The 21,522-nt window shown below is 38.5% G+C and overlaps 2 protein-coding genes across 5 annotated transcripts; both read left to right on the top strand.

The window, feature by feature from the left end:
* Nucleotides 1-218: 218 nt before the first annotated feature.
* On the top strand, nucleotides 219-2,711 carry rflnb (refilin B). Its single transcript, XM_053646972.1, has 3 exons — nucleotides 219-595; nucleotides 1,253-1,347; nucleotides 1,441-2,711. Exons 1-3 carry the CDS (start codon nucleotides 395-397, stop codon nucleotides 1,757-1,759), a joined length of 615 nt encoding a protein of 204 aa, XP_053502947.1. The 5' UTR covers nucleotides 219-394; the 3' UTR covers nucleotides 1,760-2,711.
* Nucleotides 2,712-6,617: 3,906 nt separating this feature from the next.
* exo5 (exonuclease 5) lies at nucleotides 6,618-14,805 on the top strand. Of its 4 annotated transcripts, none has more exons than XM_053647568.1 (7): nucleotides 6,619-6,867; nucleotides 6,945-7,079; nucleotides 7,662-7,749; nucleotides 11,924-12,171; nucleotides 12,267-12,371; nucleotides 12,499-12,671; nucleotides 13,965-14,805. In XM_053647568.1, exons 2-7 carry the CDS (start codon nucleotides 7,004-7,006, stop codon nucleotides 14,436-14,438), a joined length of 1,164 nt encoding a protein of 387 aa, XP_053503543.1. In that variant the 5' UTR covers nucleotides 6,619-6,867; nucleotides 6,945-7,003; the 3' UTR covers nucleotides 14,439-14,805. The 4 variants fall into 4 exon arrangements, with proteins under 4 accessions (XP_053503545.1, XP_053503543.1, XP_053503544.1 ...); XM_053647569.1 differs by having other exon boundaries at nucleotides 6,928-7,079; XM_053647570.1 differs by having other exon boundaries at nucleotides 6,618-7,079; nucleotides 7,665-7,749.
* Nucleotides 14,806-21,522: the final 6,717 nt, after the last annotated feature.

The raw sequence follows: 21,522 nt of genomic DNA, 5'->3' as shown, positions 1-21,522 counted from the left end.
TTTAGTGCTTTAGTGGTGTTTCTGGCGTGATTGTGTGAAGGGGCGGGTCTTGTGCTGAAGCTCTACCGTGCGGAGGCAGTTATAAACAATGAGCGTCTTTGGAAGGAGGACACGTTTTAAACCCTAGGCGAAAGCAGGACGGATGTGTTCGGTACCATTTTGGATGTAACCGATTGCTAGATTGTAAATGAACCCGAGGGGGATATTTATGTGTAATGTTGAACCGGTGAGCCTCTCCTGATCAGCACCGTTGCATATAAAGAGCTCTTCAACAGGGGAATAAAGCAGGGATAAAAGTAGATTTGGAAAAAGGGAACAGTGAAGGAAAGTAAGGACAGTCAGGTTGTTCAGGACTACTGAAAGCTGAAGATTTAAAGGTACACTCACTCTGGCAATGGTGGGGAGGCTCAATTTGCGCAATGTGTGTGACGAAGACCTGCTGGAGATGAATCTGAAAGCTGAGAGACTGCTGGACAGTCCGGACTCTGGTCTGCCTCCCAGCCCCAGTGTGAGTCCGAGCCCGTGGCTGATCGGGGACAGGAGCACCGCCAGCTCCGTGTCTGAGGACGAGGGCAGAGCTGCGACTCCCGCTGCGGTGAGTTGTACACTCCAAGCACTCAGTGATGCTTTGCTCCAAATCAGCTTAAAATTGAAGCAGCATACAAATAAGCAGTTAAGGGACTCAACCATAGGCAGTGATTGGAACTCATAACCTTCTGTGTAGTAGCACAACTCCTTAACCAGGGAACCACCTCACTTTAGGGATTAAAAAAAAAAACTTTAAAACTTAAAAAAAGAAAAAGAAAAAGTGATGTACATGCTCAGAATAATAAAGTACCAAACTGTACTTGTCCTTGTCCACCTTGCTGGGGTGGTACAAAAAAGGGGACACATTTTGTACCTATAGTAGCCTATGTATCCTTTACCCAGAAACATTAGTAGTACGTAGTAATATGAATGTACTGATCTAATACTGAGTCTCACTCCTTTTTCATTGGATAATTTCACCTGGATACTGTAGACTTAAGAACTGCTGCTGTAATCGCACAGATTATGATGCTCATTCTGAACATGTTTGACCTTAAAATGTAGCTGTAGAAGAGTTGCTAAAAGCACTATATTTCACTGAATACAGGGCACACTTGTTTAAAACATGCCAACTGGTAAATCTCCAATTATCTCCACTTCTCATATCATTATTGTATCAAGAATGAAAAGAAAAAAAAACAACATCCTGCCTTTTTTCTTCCAGGGTCCTCTTAAGCATGTTAGAGGTGTCTCGCAATTACACCCATTTTCCTATGGTGTGGGAATTGAACTTGATCCTCTGCCCCCAAAAGAATTAAGGTGATGCTCATTTGAGTTCAGCTGACTGACGCTTTGTACATTTTGCTTTAAGACTGTGTGATCAATTAAACATACATTATCTTATCATTTTAGATACACATCATCAGTGCGCTATGACTCGGATCGCCACTACATCCAGGATGTGTGTTTGCAGCCCACAGGTTTGGGTCTGGAGTCGTACAGCCAGACCATCATAGCTGTCTCAGAGAGCACGTGGAGACGATATAAGACCCAGTTGGAGTTTGAACCCCGTCAGCGGGTACAGAGCTACCGGAGCACCACCATTGTGTACCCCAAACATGCCAGGACCCTGTACACCACACAGCTCAGCTATGATGGACGCAAGTTGGCCAAGCGCTTCCTGTCCAGTGTGGAACTAGAGGTGTCTGACTGTAAGGCCAATCAATGTTGAAGGAAGAGGGACTTTTTGGAGAAATGCTAACAAAATATTCACGCCCATTCTTATTCACGAAAACCCATGTTCACCATTGAGGGTGGTGGAACTGGATGGGTGAAATTGCCAAACTATGTATGTTAATGGTTTAATTAGCATGTTCGTTTTTAGATGGATGGAGTATCATGCATCTGGAAGTTTGGATGGGTTTTAATGTTACTACAATACAAATGTATATTACATATCCTACGTAACATTTGCAGCCCTGTTGGTTTTAAGATTCTGCTCAGTGATGTTGATCCGTCACTTATTGAAAGTTTTATGGTAATGTGGTAGTACTGTGCTCAGTAAAAGCACAGAAGAGCTGTAAGTGAAACAGGAAAGTGATGAAAGAGAGTTGTTTTCAACCTTTTGTAAAAAGTTCCGTATTTTGCATATGGGAGTGTCCACACTGGGTTGTTTTACTGATGTCTAACATCAAAATCCAGATATTACATGCCTCAATAATCTGTGGTGTGCAAATGGTTTTCTTGAGTTGTGGAATTTGTGAAATGTTGCACCGTTATGTAGGTGCGAACAGGTATACGGATGCCTGAATCACAGTATCCAATAGTATAGGTTAAAAGAGGTTGTTTATGTCTACTACTGTAAGTTCACATTTGGGCTTAACATTTTTAAAATTTTGTTTAGTGTCACTTCTCTTTTTTTTCTCCATTACACTTCATCTATTCAGGTGTTTTATTTTTTCAAACATTTTACACCAAGAATATAAAACTGCTTTATTTTGTTTTATTTTGAATAAATTCTTGTAAAGCGCACTGCTGCAGTCAGACTGAGGAAGTTAAAGGCTTGTTCTGAAAGGAAGTAAACTCTTTTGAATGTTTGTGCAAATCTGAATTGCAGAACTTGCAGACAGTATCGTTGTTGTTTGCAGTGACTTTACCTGTTCTACAGCACTTCAGCTTAGTCATGCATATATATATATATATATATATATATATATATATATATATATATATATATATATATATATATATATATAAATACACTGTTGCAGTATATTTATTTAAAGCTTTTTAATGGTTTGAACTGTACACAACACAAGTATTTCAGCTGTGCTACATTAAAGTTAACCAGTGATTTAAACTTCAATTGGTATTGTTATTTCAATTTCAGGCTACAATAAAAAAATACTTTTTTAAAAAATTAATCAATTTAACCTGATTTGAATGTATGCTTTAAAGCAAAAGCATAGAAATTTTAGGTTAATAATGATCTACATTATATTGTAAGCAGCGAGGTTAGCGCTTCATATAAAGACCACAAGCATATGACACGATCATGAACTTACTTGTAGCTCTTTAACGCCGCCTAGAGGTGGGAATAAAACGCGCTACCAACAGCCTGTTGAAATGTCAATTGCAAATATACTCTATTATAACCACCTGCCTAATATTGTGTAGGTTCCCCTTGTGCCAACAAAACAGCTCTGACCCGTCGAAGCATGGACTCCACAAGACCTCTGAAGGTGTGCTGTGGTATCTGGCACCAAGACGTTAGCAACAGATCCTTTAAGTCCTGTAACTTGAGATCAGATTAAGATCTCGGGAATTTGGAGGCCAAGTCAACACCTTCTCATGTTCCTCAAACCATTCCTGAACTATTGCAGTGTGGCAGGGTGCATTATCCTGCTGAAAGCGTCCACTGCCATTAGAGAATACCGTTGACATGAATGGGTGTACTTGGTCTGCAGCAATGTTTAGGTAGGTGTCAAAGTAACATCCATATAAATGTCAGGAGCCAAGGATTCCCAGACGAACGTAGCCCAGAGCATCACACTTCCTCCACTGACTTGCCTTCTTCCCATAGTGCATCCTGGTGCCTTCTCTTCCCCAGGTAAGCGAACCACACACACAGCCGTCCACATGATGTAAAAGAAACCGTGATTCATCAGACCAGGCCACTTCTTCCATTGCTCCATGGTCTAGTCCAGTTCTTTCAGTGGTGGACAGGGGTCAGCACGGACACTCTGACTAGTCTATGGCTACGCAACTCCATATGCAGCAAGCTGTAATGCACTGTGTGTTCTGACACCTTTCTATCATAACCAGCATTAACATTTTCAGCAATCTGTGCTACAGTAGCTCTTCTGTGGGTTTGGACCAGATGGGCTAACCTTCTCTACCCATGCACGTCACTGAGCCGTGGGCGCCCATGACCAGTTGCTGATTCACCGGGTGTCCTTCCTGGGACCACTTTTGGTAAGTACTAACCACTGCATACTGAGAACACCCCACAAGACCTGCTGTTTTGGAGATGCTCTGACCCAGTCCTCTAGCCATCACAATTTGGCCCTTGTCAGTCACTCGGATCCTTACTCTTATGCGTGCAAATTTTTCCTGCTTCCAACACATCAACTTTGAGAACTGACTGTTCATTTGCTGCTTAATATCTCCCACCTCTTGACAGGTGCCATAGTAATGATATAATCAGTGTTATTCACTTCACTGGTGAATAACACCACTTTACTTTTAATGTTATTCTGATGGATGTACATGCACACTGCGCTTATAAAATTAACAGCTATCTTTATTACAGTAAAGATATAAAAATATAATATTTGAAATATAAGTAGTGTTTCTGATAATATATTAACACCTGTGAAGTGTTGAGAACGATATATGAAGAGTGAGCGTCACAGTTTGGTGAACGGCGTGATAGGCTATATTTTTTCCTATTGATTTTTGTCTTTATAATAACTTGCATGTCACCTAAGGGAAACTCTAGCATTCAGACTGAATTAATGCAGGTTATCGTGAATTTTTATTACACTTTTATAGAAATATAACGATAGCTTCACATTATTAATTAGTAAAGTGAGAGTTTACAGGCTATCGGAAGTTGTAATTTGATCAGGTCTTTGTTTGCATGTTCTGGATGAGGTATATTTAAATTACATGGGTGTAGTTTCAGCTGTGAAGAGACTTGTGCAAGGTCAGATTGGCAGATGTCGCTTAATAATAGCTTATTAACCTAAAGTCTCTCTCTATTTAATTAAACTGACATTAAATAGGCTACAATACAAATATCCAAGAGACACGAATATATAGGTATATATAGGTACTTATTAAAATGACTCCCATTTGCCTCAGAAAAAGTCATATTTTTATAAACGTAAAATTGTAATTAGCTATGATATTTAATCTTATATTATATTTTTTTTTTAGGGTTTTACAACTTAAAGATCAGCAGATATAAAGGCTTTTTAGATATATAGTTTTAGGTTAGTTTTCAAAATGCCATGTGAGATATAGCTAAATAAAACAGGACTGCTGATAATAATGACCAGTTTAGGTCACTAAAATATCCCCCATAATGGTTTCATAGCCTTATGTTTATGGACAGCGGTATTAGTTTAACATTTTGGTTACACACTTAAAAAAAATCACCCTTAACACATCATCTTTTTTCTCTTAAAACAAACTTTAACTATATAATACTAAAAAAGGTTATTAGAAATACAACTGATAAAGTTACAACAGACGGACTGGAATAAGGTTGGTTGATGTCGGACGTTCGATATTCGCGGATATGCGGAAATTAAGGGACCGTCTCTAAAGTCACATACGACATTGTTAAACATGATTCTAACTTTAATAGCATTTGAAGGGAATGACTTACAGTCATATAACCAACTGGAAAGTGTTCATCTAGGTGTCAGTTATGACGCACACCTTTTAGATTTCTGATATTTTTTAAACCAAACTATTAAATCACATTTAAATTAGATATGAATTTCACTACAGAATGGGCTCATACACAAAATATACCATTATTTAAAGCTCAATAGCATTTGAAGGGAATGATGTACAGTCACACAAGCAACTGTAAAGTGTTCATCTAGGTTCATCTAGGTTCATCTAGTTTTTGATATTTAACCCTACAATGCATGAACCAAAAAAACCTTCACGAATGCATAAAGGGGGTCAAAATGACCTGTACTGGATTGAATGGTTTTCTTCAAAAAATAAATGTCCTATTAATGAAATAATGTGAGTGTATATATAAATATAAATATATATATATATATATATATATATATATATATATATATATATATATATATATATGTGTGTGTGTGTGTGTGTGTGTGTGTGTGTGTGTGTGTGTGAATAGCATATATATATATATATATATATATATATATATATATATATATATATATATACATATATATATAATATACATACATATATATGTATGAATATATATGGATATAAAAGTGTCCGTAGAGTATGAATGGGTGTGTAAGTGTGTATGTGAGTGTGCCCTGGATTAGCACCCAGGGTGTACCCCGCCTATGGACTGGCACCCTGTCCAGGGTGTACCCCGCCCTGTGCCCGATGTTCCCTGGGATAGGCTCCAGGTTACCCGTGACCCTGAAAAGGATATGCTGTATTAAAGATGTATGTATATATATATATATATATATATATATATATATATATATATATATATATGTGTGTGTGTGTGTGTGTGTGTGTGTGTGTGTGTGTGTGTGTAAGTCATGTCCTTCAAATGCTATTGAGCTTTAAATTATGGTATATTTTGTGTATGACCCCATGCATTAGTGAAATAGATGGCAATATTTACATATGATTTAATAGCTTATTTTAATACATATCAGAAATCTAAAAGGTTTGCATTGTAGGTGACACCTAGATGAACATTTTACAGTTGGTTGTGTGACTGTACATCATTCCCTTCAAATGCTATTGAAGTTAGAAACGTGTTTAACAATGTTGTATGTAACTTTAGAGACGGTCCCTTAATTTCCGCATATCCGCTAATATCGAACGTCCAACGTCAAACCAACTTTATTCCAGTAACAGACGGTACATCTACTTATACCCTAATTAGCACAATTAAATTGCTATAAAATATAACAAAAGAAAACAAATGCTTCATGCAACGATTCAGCCTCACACACTGTAAACGTACTGTAAACCACGTGGGCGTGTCCTAGAGTATATGGGCGTGCAATTCAGTATCAGGGCGTGTCTTAAATAGGGACCAAGTCTGGACAAGACCCGCGCAATAGTGGAGTGAAAACACTGAAATACGAGGTGAGAGAGAATATATTTAAACATTTCAAACATCACCGTAATCGTGGATTAATATCCCAGTTTGAGTATTTCCACAGATGTCAGGTGCATCGTTTCTTTTCAAGCGCGTGCGTTGTTGTGTCACGTGAAAGTGGTCATGGAGCAGGAAAGAGACTGGGACGGCATCAGCGACTCTGAACTCCTGGATATTCAGTCAGAACATTTCTGCATCGGTAAATAACAGCTGTTTATGTGGGATTGCACAGAAGCCCCCTTTAGAATGAATGAATGAATAAATAAATAAACAAACAAATAAAATAAAAGCCTTTTAAAAAGCCTTAGTCTGCGTGTCTACTAATTCTGATTCTTATTAATTTACAAATCTGCCATTTTGTTGTTTTTATTTATCTATTTGCTTATTCGCAGCAGGTAAACAAGTCATGCAATATATCTGAGGATATTATGCTGCGCCATGAGTAAATTTTCATGAATTTGTCTAAACGCAAGATGGCGCTGGTGTACCATTTTGTAGGACTAATCACATGATCGATGTTTTGAACAAAAAGAAAAGTAAGAAAAGTAAAACTACCATTTAAAATGGTGTTTTAATTACTGGTATGTAAAATGGGTATTTTAATTACTTGTAATTATTGTAGGGATGCCAGAATTGGCCAGGTCCCACCATGCAGTATTCATGAGATGCTGCCCATCGAAAAAGATAGTGCCCTTTTCCAGTGTTTTAAACCACATTGATCTTGTTACTACAGTAAACCTGCTTCAGTTCTTGCCATATGATTGTGTTTGTAAAATTTCAGAAGAATCCTCTCAGACACCCAGTTCCAGTGCCACCAGTGGTGACACTCAGAATGATCATTCCATCACTTTCACACCATCACTGTTCAAGTAAGTCACTATCATTTAGAAAACAATTCTGTTCTGCATATGGAAATAAAATAATTGTAATTGAATTAATTACACAATGTGCCGATAAATTTATAGAATCAATCACAATTCATCGCACATCAATTTTGACAGAGAAATTACCCACCAAAAGCTAATTTAAAGTCATTATTGTGTTAGATGAGAAAAGCACCGAATAGACATTACAAAAAGTAGCTTTAGAAAGAAATATATACTTTTATTTGATTAAACGTAGAATTTATTACACATAAACTTTCAGGTTGTATCGGACAACGTAATTTGAAATGCTTCCATTGACCCCCTTCCACCATATTGACAGGCCTACAGTCCACAGCAATCTACGGAAGCCCTAAGCGGCCATGCATTGTTATTTTATTTTTTTTTCTTTCTTGTTTTCTTGTAATCTGGATTCACTCGTCATTTTAACTTAGTTTTCTTATGATCTCGACATAACAAAATAGTTGTTTTCTCTTGATCTCGACTTAATTTTCTCAATAATATTCTCAATGTAACAAAAAGCTATTTTCTCATTACGTCTTTTTATCACGAGAAGATCTTGCGCCTTGTGAATGGGACTGGTGTTGCATTGGTGTCTGCGCCATCGGCATCATAAATGTGTTAATTGTTTTAACACATTATTTTTTCCATAATTACATAATTATTCACACTAAATTAACATGTTAAATCGACACACGTATATATATATATGTATACACACACAGTATCTCACAAAAGTGAGTACACCCCTCATATTTTTGTAAATATTTGATTATATCTTTTCATGTGACAACACTGAAGATGACACATTGCTACAATGTAAAGTAATGAGTGTACAGCTTCTATAACAGTGTAAATTTGCTGTCCCCTCAAAATAACTCAACACACAGCCATTAATGTCTAAACCGCTGGCAACAAAAGTGAGTACACCTCTAAGTGAAAATGTCCAAATTGGGCCCAAAGTGTCAATATTTTGTGTGGCCACCATTATTTTCCAACACCACCTTAACCCTCTTAGGCATGGAGTTCACCAGAGCTTCACAGGTTGCCACTGGAGTCTTCTTCCACTCCTCCATGATGACATCACAGAGCTGGTGGATGTTAGAGACCTTGTGCTCCTCCACCTTCCATTTGATGATGCCCCACAAATGCTCAATAGGGTTTAGTCCATCACCTTCACCCTCAGCTTCTTTAGCAAGGCAGTGGTCATCTTGGAGGTGTGTTTGGGGTCATTATCATGCTGGAATACTGCCCTGCGCCCCAGCATCCAAAGGGAGGGGATCATGCTCTGCTTCAGTATGTCACAGTACGTGTTGGCATTCATGGTTCCCTCAATGAACTGTAGCTCCCCAGTGCCGGCAGCACTCATGCAGCCCCAGACCATGACACTCCCACCACCATGCTTGACTGTAGGCAAGACACACTTGTCTTTATACTCCTCACCTGGTTGCCACCACACATGCTTGACACCATCTGAACCAAATAAGTTTATCTTGGTCTCATCAGACCACAGAACATGTTTCCAGTAATCCATGTCCTTAGTCTGCTTGTCTTCAGCAAACTGTTTGCGGGCTTTCTTGTGCATCATCTTTAGAAGAGGCTTCCTTCTGGGACGACAGCCATGCAGACCAATTTGATGCAGTGAGCGGCGTATGGTCTGAGCACTGACAGGCTGACCCCCCACCTCTTCAACCTCTGCAGCAATGCTAGCAGCACTCATACGTCTATTTCCCAAAGACAACCTCTTGATATGACGCTGAGCATGTGCACTCAACTTCTTTGGTCGACCATGGTGAGGCCTGTTCTGAGTGGAACCTGTCCTGTTAAACCGCTGTTTGGTCTTGGTCACCGTGCTGCATCTCAGTGTCAGGGTCTTGCCAATCTTCTTATAGCCTAGGCCATCTTTTTTAGAGCAACAATTCTTTTTTTCAGATCCTCAGAGAGTTCTTTGCCATGATGTGCCATGTTGAACTTCCAGCGACCAGTATGATGGAGTGTGAGAGTGATGACACCAAATTTAACACACCTGCTCCCTATTCACACCTGAGACCTTGTAACACTAACAAGTCACATGACACCGGGGAGGGAAAATGGCTAATTGGGCCCAATTTGGACATTTTCACTTAGGGGTGTACTCACTTATATTGCCAGCGGTTTAGACATTAATGGCTGTGTGTTGAGTTATTTTGAGGTGACAGCAAATTTACACTGTTACACAAGCTGTACACTCGCTACTTTACATTATAGCAAAGTGTCATCTCTTCAGTGTTGTCACATGAAAAGATATAATCAAATATTTCCAAAAATGTGAGGGGTGTGCTCACTTTTGTGAGATACTGTGTATATATATATATATATATATATATATATATATATAATTATCATGATTCTGGTAAGGAATTCTACATCTTACATGGTATTTACTCTTAGAAAGATATAGACAGCCACTTATAGAGCCTGTAAATATTGCATAGATAGAGTGTTTTCACACTCAAGTCCTTACCAAGGATTGATTCTTATTTTGTGGAGGGTATTAGCACAGCAGATTTGTTCTCACGAACACCAGTTTCTTTCCAAATGCAGATAGTTCATTTGTGCTGTGAACAAAATCTTTGTTAAATGGTTTCTAGTTGTTACATCACTTAACTGTTTATATTGTTACTGAAATGTTATATCATTTATTTCGTGTGGGAAGCTGGTGCAGCAGGTAGCATCGCCACCTCACAACTCCAGGTTTCCGGTTTGATCCTGAGCTTGTGTTAAGCCGGGTGCACACTGTGCAATTTTTAAAAGTTGTTTGTGACTGTTGCTTGTCAGACTGTATGAGCATGATCCCCGCTGTAAGCCATGTCACACTATAGGATCTCAGTTGTCATTAATGTCAGACTGTATGACAGTCAAGACGTGAAAAACGTACGTGCGCAAGAAGACTCGTATGGAGTAGGAGAAGCCACACTGCAGGACCGTGCCTCAAATCTTCTGACACTGCCAGAATTTAATCGGAGGAAAAATTTGATCACAATGGCCATTAATCAGATGTCGGGGAATGCGTCAAACTAGCAATCAAAGACTACAGGTTTTGGCCTAGGATTATAGGAATCTTTCAGTATTCTCAAATGTTGTTTAAAATCGTGGCCAAAATCATACAGTGGGAGCCCGGGATTACTCTGTGGAGTTTCGCATGTGCCCCCTATGTCTGTGTGTTTCCTCCATTTTCTCTGGAGAAAATTTCTCATTTTCTCCTCCATTTTCCCATCTCCCAAAAACAAGTCAGTAGGTGGATTGGTGATGCTTAATAACCCCTGGGTGCAAATGTTTGTGCATGCTACCCTGTGATAGACTGGCATCCCAGCCAGGAATCCATGGACCCAACCTGCCTTGTGTCAACAGTCCAGGCTGGTGGAGGTGATTTAATGGTGTGGGGAATGTTTTCTTGACACACATTGGACCCATTTTACTAATCAGTCATTGCTTGGATGTTGTTGTTGACCATGTGCATTTTTCATGGCCACACTTCCAGCATGATAATGCATCATGTCACAAACAGAAGTCATCTTAAACTTGTTTCATGAACATGGCAATGAGTTTAATGTTCTTTACTATCCTTCCCAGTCACCTGATCTGAATCCAATAGAACACCTTTGGGATGTGGTAGAACGGGAAATTCACTGCATGAAAGTGTACCTGAAAAATCTGCAGGAATTGCATCATGCGATCATGTCAACATGGACCAGAATCTCAAAGTTATGTTTCCAACATCTTGTGGAATCCATGCCATGAAGAATTGAGGATGTTTTGAGGTCAAAGGGAGGCCCTGCCCAGTATTAGCATGGTGTTCCTGTAAATTCTGTAATATATAATATAATATATATAATATATAGCATAGTGTTCCTAATAAAGTGCTCTGTGACTGTAAGTGTAAAACTTTTGGATACTTTACCGCACCTTTAACAAATCTGATCCTGACAATGAGCTAATTAACAAACCTGATGCATCGAGAGAAAAGATAGCCGTAATTGACAGTGCAGTGTCTCCTCAGGAGCTAACACAGTCTTTCTTAATTTACAACAGGTTTTCAGTTTTGTTGCTGATGTGGGATCTGCAGTTCCCGTCTGTACAGTACTTGATAAATACTACATGTGTCTATCCTCACTTGCAGCACTGTGGAGAAGTTAAAGCAGAGTCCTGCTAAGAGAAATGAGGAGACGGGTGTGAAGAGGAAGAGAGATGCTAAGGACGGCTGTATCCCTCTGCGCTTCGGGAAGCTTCACCTGACTGTCAGCCTGCTGTCGGAGCAGACCTGGTGTGAGAAGAAAGTTGTGTATGGCTTCCTGAAACCCCAGATCAAGAAAAAAGATAAACAGCGAATTGAGGTGAAGACCGGTGCAAGCATTCATCTAGCAAGAGGTGAAAATGGCCACGTTTAGCAAAGCTCTATTTTTGTTTTGTCTTAGACTAGTAGTAACCTATGTATTCCATGCTGTATATCTGTACTCACACAGAGTTGGAGGTCCATGATGTCGTACAGATTAATATCCAAAGCCATGAGGATGCTGTGGCCATTAGTCTGATCAGCATGTTAAATATGATTCCGTTGTTAGAGACAGGTAAGTTCGAAAAGCAAGAAGATGTAATTGCTGTTAAACATGGAATGCCAGTTTAGATTGCTCAAGTTAGATTGTTATCTTGTTTGTCCAAACATCTGTTTTTGTGTATGTTTTTATGGGGCTTCAGGGCAGTGTGTGCGTGAGCTTCCAGTATTCGGTGTAGTAGAAGGAGTTTACATTAAGGGCGTCATTGATGAGCTGAGTTATAACCAGAAGGGGGAGCTGGTGTTGAAAGATCTGAAGACTCGCAAGCAGGACTCTCTGCCTGGTGATTCCCAGGCTTTCGGCCATCGCTTTCAGGTGTGTGAAATATTTTCTCTCCCACGAGCTTTCTTTCTTCTTATATTGACCTGCTATACTGTAAATACCATCAACTCCAACAGAGTTATAGTCACCCTTCAAGAGAATCAGCAAAGTGACACAGAATGATTCAAATTTTCCAGTCAACAAATTTGTGTAACTACTTAGCATTCCTCTGTTCTATTTTAAATAATAATGTTTTTCAAATCATGCTGTATGTGGCAAACTTGACACCTTGCTCCTAGCCTCCAGAATCTCTAACTCTGAGGTTGCATACACATAAAATCCATTTACTATCCATCATCGAGGGGAAAAAACAGAGTTTCAACACTCCGAGACAGATAATGATATGAATATACATGAAAAGCAGTTAAGTCAAATGAAGCCTAATCAGAACCATAAAAAGTTTCAATAGCCTGGAACAGTTGAATATTTGCTAGGTAGATGTTACATGAGCATACTGCTTCAGTACACAGTGAGGGGAAAAAGTGAAGGAGATAAAGAAGAACCCAAAGATTACAATTTTTCAATTGTACAATTAGTTGATTCCTTAGTTTCAAAACCATCTTTTAGACACCACTTCCCTGCCAACATGCTGTTTGGAAGGGTTCCATGAAAAAAGCCATTCCTTATAGCAGCCTGCTTAACTATGTTTGGAATCGTGTGTTGTGGTCAGATGAGACCAAAACTGAACTTGGCCAAGCCCACTATCATCTTGTTTGTTGAATAAAGAGGACTATACACAAGGAAAAGCAGCAATAAAAATATCAAATCTGATGGTGGATCTTTGATGCTTTGGGGCTGTTTTTGGATGGTGGTTCAGGGGTTGTTGTGAAGAATTGATGGTATCATGAATTCCTCTATGTACTAGGACACTTAATCAGTGACCTGGTTTATTGTCTCTGGCAGGAGGTTTAGACTTAGGCTAGAGATGGATCTTTTGGCAATATAATAACAACAAACATATTTCTAAATCAACAAAGAAAAGGATGCAAAGCCAGTGTTTCTCAATGATCATCCCAGTGTGGAGATTTTGAACCCTTTTGAATTCCTGTGGTCTACATTTCCACATGCACAAGAATATAAAATAGCATGGAGGAAGTCCAAGATACATTTACAAGTTGAGCTCAGTATTAGTATTGTGTCTAGAGAAGCCACCAAATGTCTAATAATTGATATTCAAAATTAGGCGGCTTTCTGAAAACTTTCACAGACAGAGACTTCTATCCTGTTACATTTCTCACACTGCCTGTGTTGGCTCCGTTGACTGTCTTTTCTGTGTATGTATGGTAGGTGGGCTTGTATAAGCTTCTGTTTGATGCACTGGTCAGGGGGGAAGTGAAGAAAGAGCACGTTCTGGAGCACCTCAAACTCAGAGCCTACCAGGCTCTTGGAGCTGAAGTCATAACGCACGCTACAAACGTCGGGATAAATGTAGTCACTTTTGGCGAACTGCTGGATGCTTTCCTCCTCACTTTGTCCTGTTCTGATCTGCCATGCATCGACGTGCTCCAGTTGGAATACTGTCACCAGGGCTCTAGTAACATAATTGGCACCGTGTTGGTGCAGTTTGACGAGTCCCAGCTGAGGGCAGAGCTTCGTGGATACCTGGAATACTGGAGAGGACAGAGAGAGCCCAAGGGGGTGGATATAGAAGAGGCCTGGAAATGCACATCGTGTGTCTATGAGGAGATCTGTGACTGGAGAAAGAATAGATCTCAGGTCCTTGAGAGTCTTCACACCAGGATGAGAGTCAACATGAACTGACATGAAGTTATATGTTTCAATCAGTTATGCTAATGGAATTAACCTATGTCCATGACTAATCATCATAACCATGTCTTTTATATTTTTATTGAGTTTGAAATAAAAAATAAAATAAAATAAAAAAATATATATAATATTATATATATAATATATATATTCCTAGTAAGCATAAACTGTTAATACTAAATATTTTTTTACAATTACATCATTCACATAAAAATATAATGTAGTGATGTTTTTTAAAAGATTTTTTGAAAAGATTGATGAGAGAGAAACTAAGTCTGTTAAACCATTTTAATGTATGTATGGCACAATCTAAAGTTGATCTGACTAATCATGACAAATAAAACCAGTCTTATTTAACAAACACCCTGTACATTGCTTTTTAGTTAAAGTTTTTGGATTGTTTCATGGGTCAACACACATTCAACAGGTTTTTGGTAGAATTTACATCTGGGCTCTGACTGGATCATTCCAAAACTTTGATTGTCTTTTTCTGAAGCCATTCCTATGTTGACTTGGATTTGTGCTTTGGGTCGTTATTATGCTGTATTGGGAATTTTTTCTTCATCTTCAGCTGTCTAACACAGACCTGCAGGTTTTGTGCCAAAATATATTGGTATTTGGAGCTTTCCGTGATTCCCTCTATCTTGACTAGAGTCCCAGTTGAAGAGCAGCAGCCCCATAGCGTGATGCTGTCACCACCATGCTTCACCATGGGTATGGTGTTCTCTCTAGTGCCATACTATTGTGTAGTGTAGTAAAAATGATAAAGCTATAAAGTAGGCACCTTCTAGGGTGGCACGTTTATAAAATCTGAAATCTTAAACTATCCACCTTTTGATCTCAAACCCAAATGTCTTCAGTCTACAACAAAAACAAATGAATTGGCCTTGCTGTTCCAATAGTTTCAGAAGGGGACTATACATATGACCACTTATAGCAAAATTATATGTTTGAACCATTATTTAAAATAACAAATCTGCTCTTCTCCAGCTTCTGCTGATTCAAAAAGATTTCAGAGGGCCTTTGAATCAAAGTTGTTGAAGCTGGAAGGGGTTGCAAAATGTTTTCTAAAGGCTTGGGACTTCTTCATTCCACAGTCAGGAGGATAGTTTACAAACAGAAGAAACTGAGCACCACTGTGCTTTACTCCTACTTGGAGTGTACATCCAACAAAGATCAGAGCCAAGACACATAAAATCCTTAAGCAATTGACAGAAACCTAGCAAAAGGATCTACAGGTATCTCTAACTGCGTTTGTCAGTCTGCTTGGAACATGTTAGACAGGGAGTTTACTACAGAAAAAGCACCCCACATTAAAAAGAAATACACTGCTGTCCATTTCACGTGTGATATAGACCTTGAAGCTCCACAGCAATTCTGATTAATTGGTGTACCTCTAATGCCACTATCTGTATCTGTTTACTGCTCTGAATATTCATATATTTATTTATATTCGAATTTAAAACCAAAGTAGGTGTGGTCTAAACAGGAAGTATTTTTTTTAACCATTATGTCCAGGGAAATTTATAATTGATATGAACTAGAGATGTGCATGGACTTGTGCTTGATATTTATAAATTTAGTTGATTCTATTTCACAAAATTCAAACAAGCTAGTAATCTAATTTAAATCACCATGACCCAGACCAGGCAGCTTCTAAGGATGAATGAATGTACCTTGTAATTGTGTTGAACAATCCAGCATGTTCATGGTAATTGAACGTGGTCTTGTTTGTCCTGCAAGATATAAGTAAAAACCTCCTACTTGTGTGGCTTTTTAATTATGTCACATGGGATCCCAGTCCAGATGAATAATTTTAGTCTTCTCCAGAGGCCCTGTGAACTGTATTGGGGCAAGCTTTCTAAAAAAAAAAAAAAAATAGTGCCACCTATTGGTATCTGCATTTGTATCTGTTTAGAACACATTATGTGTTAATTGTAAATGTAGTTGTATTCAGTTATATCCTTCTATAATGTTTTGTTGACAGATTAGACACAAAATTGAGATTTTTGAAGAAGTACACCTAGGGTTATATTTGGAAAAAATAAAATACTGCATAAAAACACCAAAATTTAACCTAAAATGTGAATGCTTTGGAAAAGGTATAAAGGCATGTTCCTGTTTTACTGCTTTAAAGCTGGGGGACCTGTGACCAATGAACTCAATGAATTTTAAGGCATCTTTCCATGAGGTAAAACTAAAATATATAAAAATAAATCAACAACAAGAGAAGGACCAAGTCAGAGTGCTGACCTCAATCCCACTGAAACACATGGCAAAATCTGAAGAAGTCCATTCAAGACATCCCGACTATATACAAATATATAAAACAGCTTTGTATAGTGCAGTGGTTTAATATACCTTCAAAATGTGCAATCTTCACCTGTCCAGTTTCAGTGAGCATGCGTCCACAGTAGTCTCTGATTGTGTTCCTGACAGACAGCAGTGGAACTCGATGTGGTCTTCTGCTTTTCTTGGCTCATCCACCTCAATGCGTGATGTGTTATGTATGCGGAGATGCTTTGATGCTCACCACAGTTAAAGAATTGTCATTTGTGTTACTGTAGACCTCCTGTCAGCTATAAGCTCTCTGGAAAACCTCTGTAACCATTCCCATCAACAAGGCATTTCTGTCTGCAGTCATCCAGTGCCACTAGATGTTTTTTCTTTTTCACACCATTCTATGTATATACTAGAGACTGTTGTGTGTGCAAGTCCCAGGAGATCAGCAGTTTCAGAAATACTTAAACCAAACTGTTTGGCACCAAGAACCATGCCAAAGCAACCAAGATAATATATGTTTCTCATTCTCATGTTTGATGTGAACATTAGCATTAAGTACTTGACCTGTATCTGTATAATTTTATGCATTATGCAGCTGCAACATGACTGGATGATTGGATAATTGTATAAATGAGCAGGTGTTGAGGTGTGCTAATGAAGTGGTCCTGAGACAATGAAATGCTGCAAGACTTCTTATAAGATTTTCTGTTTCTGCAGAAATTCAAATTGTTTACACTATTGTAAATTTCCTAAAGTTGCTATATCTTCTCCAATGACTGAAATAATTTGACAATAAATCAGTTTCCATATAATGTGTACGTCATCCATTAAGTAGGGGGTATTGTTTTTTTGTTTAAAAAAAAAAAAAAAAATCTAGACAAAGAAAACACATAAGATACTGGGATATGGCAAAGCCCATTCCTGCATTGTATAATGACCAAACAAGGACATATAATTCTGTCTGTGCTTCTTGAAGAGCTTGTTCTTAAATTCTGTGTGACATTTACTGCTGACATTAAATTCATCTCTGAAAAAAAAGCTGTGTTTACTCGCACTTGTAATTGAATCTGCAGTCAGGGCAGTGCTGCTGCGTCATATTGCAGGCCTTGTCCTCATCATTACACACACACACACACACACACACACACACACACACACACGCACACACACATGTAGTGGAACTCTGGATGACAAGGAGCAAAAAGAACTGAAAAGAAATCATGATTGTGTGTGTGTGTGTGTGTGTGTGTGTGTGTGTGTGTGTGTGTGTGTGTGTTTGGACTGATGTGTCCTTCAGTGATAATAGCCAGGTGCTGCATTTGTTGTTTTAAGAGCCTCAGAGATTCTGTCATATTATGGGAAGTTTCAGTGAGGGCCACAAACTAAAAACATAGATTGTTATTACTGAAAATACTATACTGCATAAAAACGATTACTTCTAGGGTGTACAGTTACATGCAATGTTTGCATAACTTTTACTTTGAAATGATAAAACCAAGAAGACAATGCAGATGTGCACAGTCACAATATATTTTTCCAGTTATTTATTGTTTTTGTGTCTGAATGATGGTTTTTAATTGTTGGTAATGGTATCTCTGAATGCTTTTATACCTTTCTCCAGCTGGGTTTAGGGTCAGTATTTTCCTTTTTAGGCCTTGTGAGAGCTTTTTTCCGGATCCCATCAACTCTTAACTTGACTACTTACAGCAAACTGCTTATGAGTTTAATGAAGCCTGTTGGAACCTTCCTGGTTTACAGTATATAAGAAGAAAGTAAACATGTGTTACCTATTTTAAGTCATTAGACCTTTAATGCCGCACAATTAGATTAACCATAGAATGCAACGTGGATGCAGACTGGGCTTGCTAATAAAGATATTTGCTGGTTTAGACTCAATTGTAATATTTAGGTAATGTAACAGGATTTCAGTAGAAAAGATACAATGGAGGAAATAAGTATTGGATGCATCAACATTTATTTCAGTAAATATATTTCCAATGAGGCTATTCACATGAAATTTTCACCAGACTTTGGTATTAGCTCAATAAATCCACATATATAAAGAAATCCAAACATTGAAGTCCATAAATGAAGTTGTGTGTAATAAAGAGGAATGATACAGGAAAAAAGTATTGAACATGCCAACTGAAATTAATTTAATACTTACTGGAGAAGCCTTTGTTTAATGACAGCTTCAAGACACTTCTTGTATGAAGAAATTAATGGGCTGCAGTAATCAGGTGTGATTTTGGCCCATTCTTCTAAACACATTGTCTTTTAATCTTGTTCAATTGGATTCAAGTCAGCTGATTGACTGGGCCATTCTAATACCTTGATTTTTTTCTCTGAAACCAATAGAGAGTTTCCTTTGCTGTATGCTTTGGATTGTTCTGCTGCTGGAACGTCCACCCACATCTCACCTTCATCATCCTGGTGGATGCCAGCAGATTCTTCTCAAGGATCTCCTGGAAAAGGGCTCCATTCATCGTTCCTTCCATTATATGAAGTCTGCCAGTACCATACAATGATATACAGCCCCACACCATGATGCTTCCACCTCAAAACTTCACTGTTTTTAGGGTGATGTGCAGTGCCATTTCTTCTCCACACATGGTGTGTAGTATGGCAGCCAAAAAGTTAAATTTTGCTCTCATCTGACCAGACTACACTCTCCCAGTATTTCATAGGCTTGTCCAAATGAGTTGAGCAAACTTTAAACGAGCTTCGACATGCCTTTTCTTTAGTAATGGAGTCTTGCGGGGTGAGCATGAGCAGTGGAGTGCATTGCCTATTGTTTTCTCTGTGACAATGGCACCTGCTGCCTCCAAGTGTTTCTGGAGCTCTCTCCGAGTGGTCCTTGGCTCTTGGGCTACTCTTCTGACTATTCTTCTGACTCCCTGGTCAGAAATCTTGTGAGGAGCTCCTGTGCGTGGCCAGTTGATGACAAAGTGATGTTGCTTCCACTTGTGGATAATGGCCCCAATGGTGCGCTCTGGAAGATTCAGAAGTTTTGAAATACGTCTGTATCCTGTTCCATCAATATGTTTCTCAACAATAAGGCTGCAAAGGTCTTGGGAGAGCTCTTTGCTTTTACCCATCATGAGATGTTTCTTGTGTGACACCTTGGTAATGAAAAGCCTTTTTGTAGACCATCAATTTGCTAACCCGGCTGATATTAATTTGCACAGATAGGAGGTATAATTACTTTCTAACTACTTATGGATTTCAGCTGGTTCCTTGCCTTACCTTGCTTTGGAGAACTGCTTTTTCTTAGCGTTTTCAATACTTTTTTCCTGTTTCATTCCACTTTATTATTTATAACTTTATTTATGGACTTTAATGTTATGAATTCTTTATATTTGCAGATTTCTTGAGTTAATACTGATGTCTGGTGAAAATTTCCGGTGAATAACCTTATTGGAAATATATTTACTGAAAAAAATGTTGACACGTTCAATACTTATTTCCCCCACTGTTTATAGAAACATATACTAAAACTCTGAAGTAAGGTTTCATGTTGTTTATGGCACACGTTGTCTATGAAATGTGAATTAAATTTTATTCAGCCTGGACCTCATAGAAGCTATAGTTCAAGTTTCTTTTTTAATCAGTCTATAAAAGTAACAGCTGGGTCCTTCTGACCTCTGCCCCAACTACTGTACTCTGTCCCTCTTTGTGTCCCTTGTCCCTCTGACAGAGGATGAAGAACATCGCTGGTATTAGGCTGTAATCTGCTTCTTGATAAGTTAAGAGCAATCACTGCACTGTTTGCACCTTCCTTATAGTTAAAGAAAATGTCTGCGTAAACAGAGGTCCATGCAATTCAGGCTCACTAATGAAGTCACTCAGACGCTAATGACCCGGTCATCCAGGCTCCATAAATGCACTCCTGCTCACCACTAAACATTACACAAACACTTGATCACCTGGCACATGGAGGAAACAGCCATCTGTAATGGCCTCCACTGATTCACACAATGTCCTCCTTGCTATTATGCTCACTTACTGCCCATAAAGCTGCTGAGAGAAGGAAATGTGTCCCCCTCATATTTATCTACAGGGAAAAGGAATGTGTACTAAAAGTAAGAACATAAGGAGAAGGAACAGCATGAACAATACTTAATGTAACTATGTCATTCATTTGGTTCACAACAGCAATTTTTTTCTTAAGTCCTTTGGTAAAATGTAATGAACACAAGGGAATAAATATAAAGGTTGAAACCTGCATGACCTAAGTCCCTGTAAGGGGAAATAAATAAAACTGATATAGGACTGAGCTAGTAAACTGATTGTGGAGTTGACCTTATTATGGTGACATTGATTATGAATAAGGTAATGCTAGACCTCCACTCTGGTGTGTTTGGAGACCTTTACACTATCCAGACATGGGGAAACTGAGACCCATAAGCTATCAAGTCTAAACTGGAAAAATGCCCTGACTGGGGGTCTGCCAGGGAACCACAACCTCAACATCATTTCAACATCAACATCTTTCTGGTAGTGGAAATCCAAGAGACTCATGTCTAGTAATTAGATATGTTCCAATATGCCAAAAAACATTGAGCACATTGTCATCTGTAACCCTTCAAGTCCCAATGCATCACCATCAAAACATTAAGTACATAAACCAAACTTTGTAAATTTTACAACTATTTAAAATATCACTGTGCCTCAAACTGCATGTTAAATTGAAGAAGAGGAAGAACTTTAGATATCATTTCACTAAACACTACCTTTCACAACCAATGGATAAAACCATGTACAAATATACACAAGAGACTTCCAGTAACTGTTA

The sequence above is a fragment of the Ictalurus furcatus genome, chromosome 17 (assembly GCF_023375685.1).
Source record: "Ictalurus furcatus strain D&B chromosome 17, Billie_1.0, whole genome shotgun sequence".
In the NCBI taxonomy this organism is placed as follows: Eukaryota; Metazoa; Chordata; class Actinopteri; order Siluriformes; family Ictaluridae; genus Ictalurus; species Ictalurus furcatus.
This window is presented reverse-complemented; position numbering and strand designations above follow the sequence as displayed.

Bases quoted from the DNA above. Each gene is read 5' to 3' on its own strand.
- rflnb (XM_053646972.1), top strand. From the start codon at position 395: ATGGTGGGGAGGCTCAATTTGCGCAATGTGTGTGACGAAGACCTGCTG. The intron at 596-1,252 runs GTGAGTTGTACA...TTTTTCTTCCAG, and splicing joins GAGCTGCGACTCCCGCTGCG to GGTCCTCTTAAGCATGTTAG. The intron at 1,348-1,440 runs GTGATGCTCATT...TTATCATTTTAG, and splicing joins CTGCCCCCAAAAGAATTAAG to ATACACATCATCAGTGCGCT.
- exo5 (XM_053647568.1), top strand. From the start codon at position 7,004: ATGGAGCAGGAAAGAGACTGGGACGGCATCAGCGACTCTGAACTCCTG. The intron at 7,750-11,923 runs GTAAGTCACTAT...CCTCACTTGCAG, and splicing joins TTCACACCATCACTGTTCAA to CACTGTGGAGAAGTTAAAGC. The intron at 12,672-13,964 runs GTGTGTGAAATA...TATGTATGGTAG, and splicing joins CTTTCGGCCATCGCTTTCAG to GTGGGCTTGTATAAGCTTCT.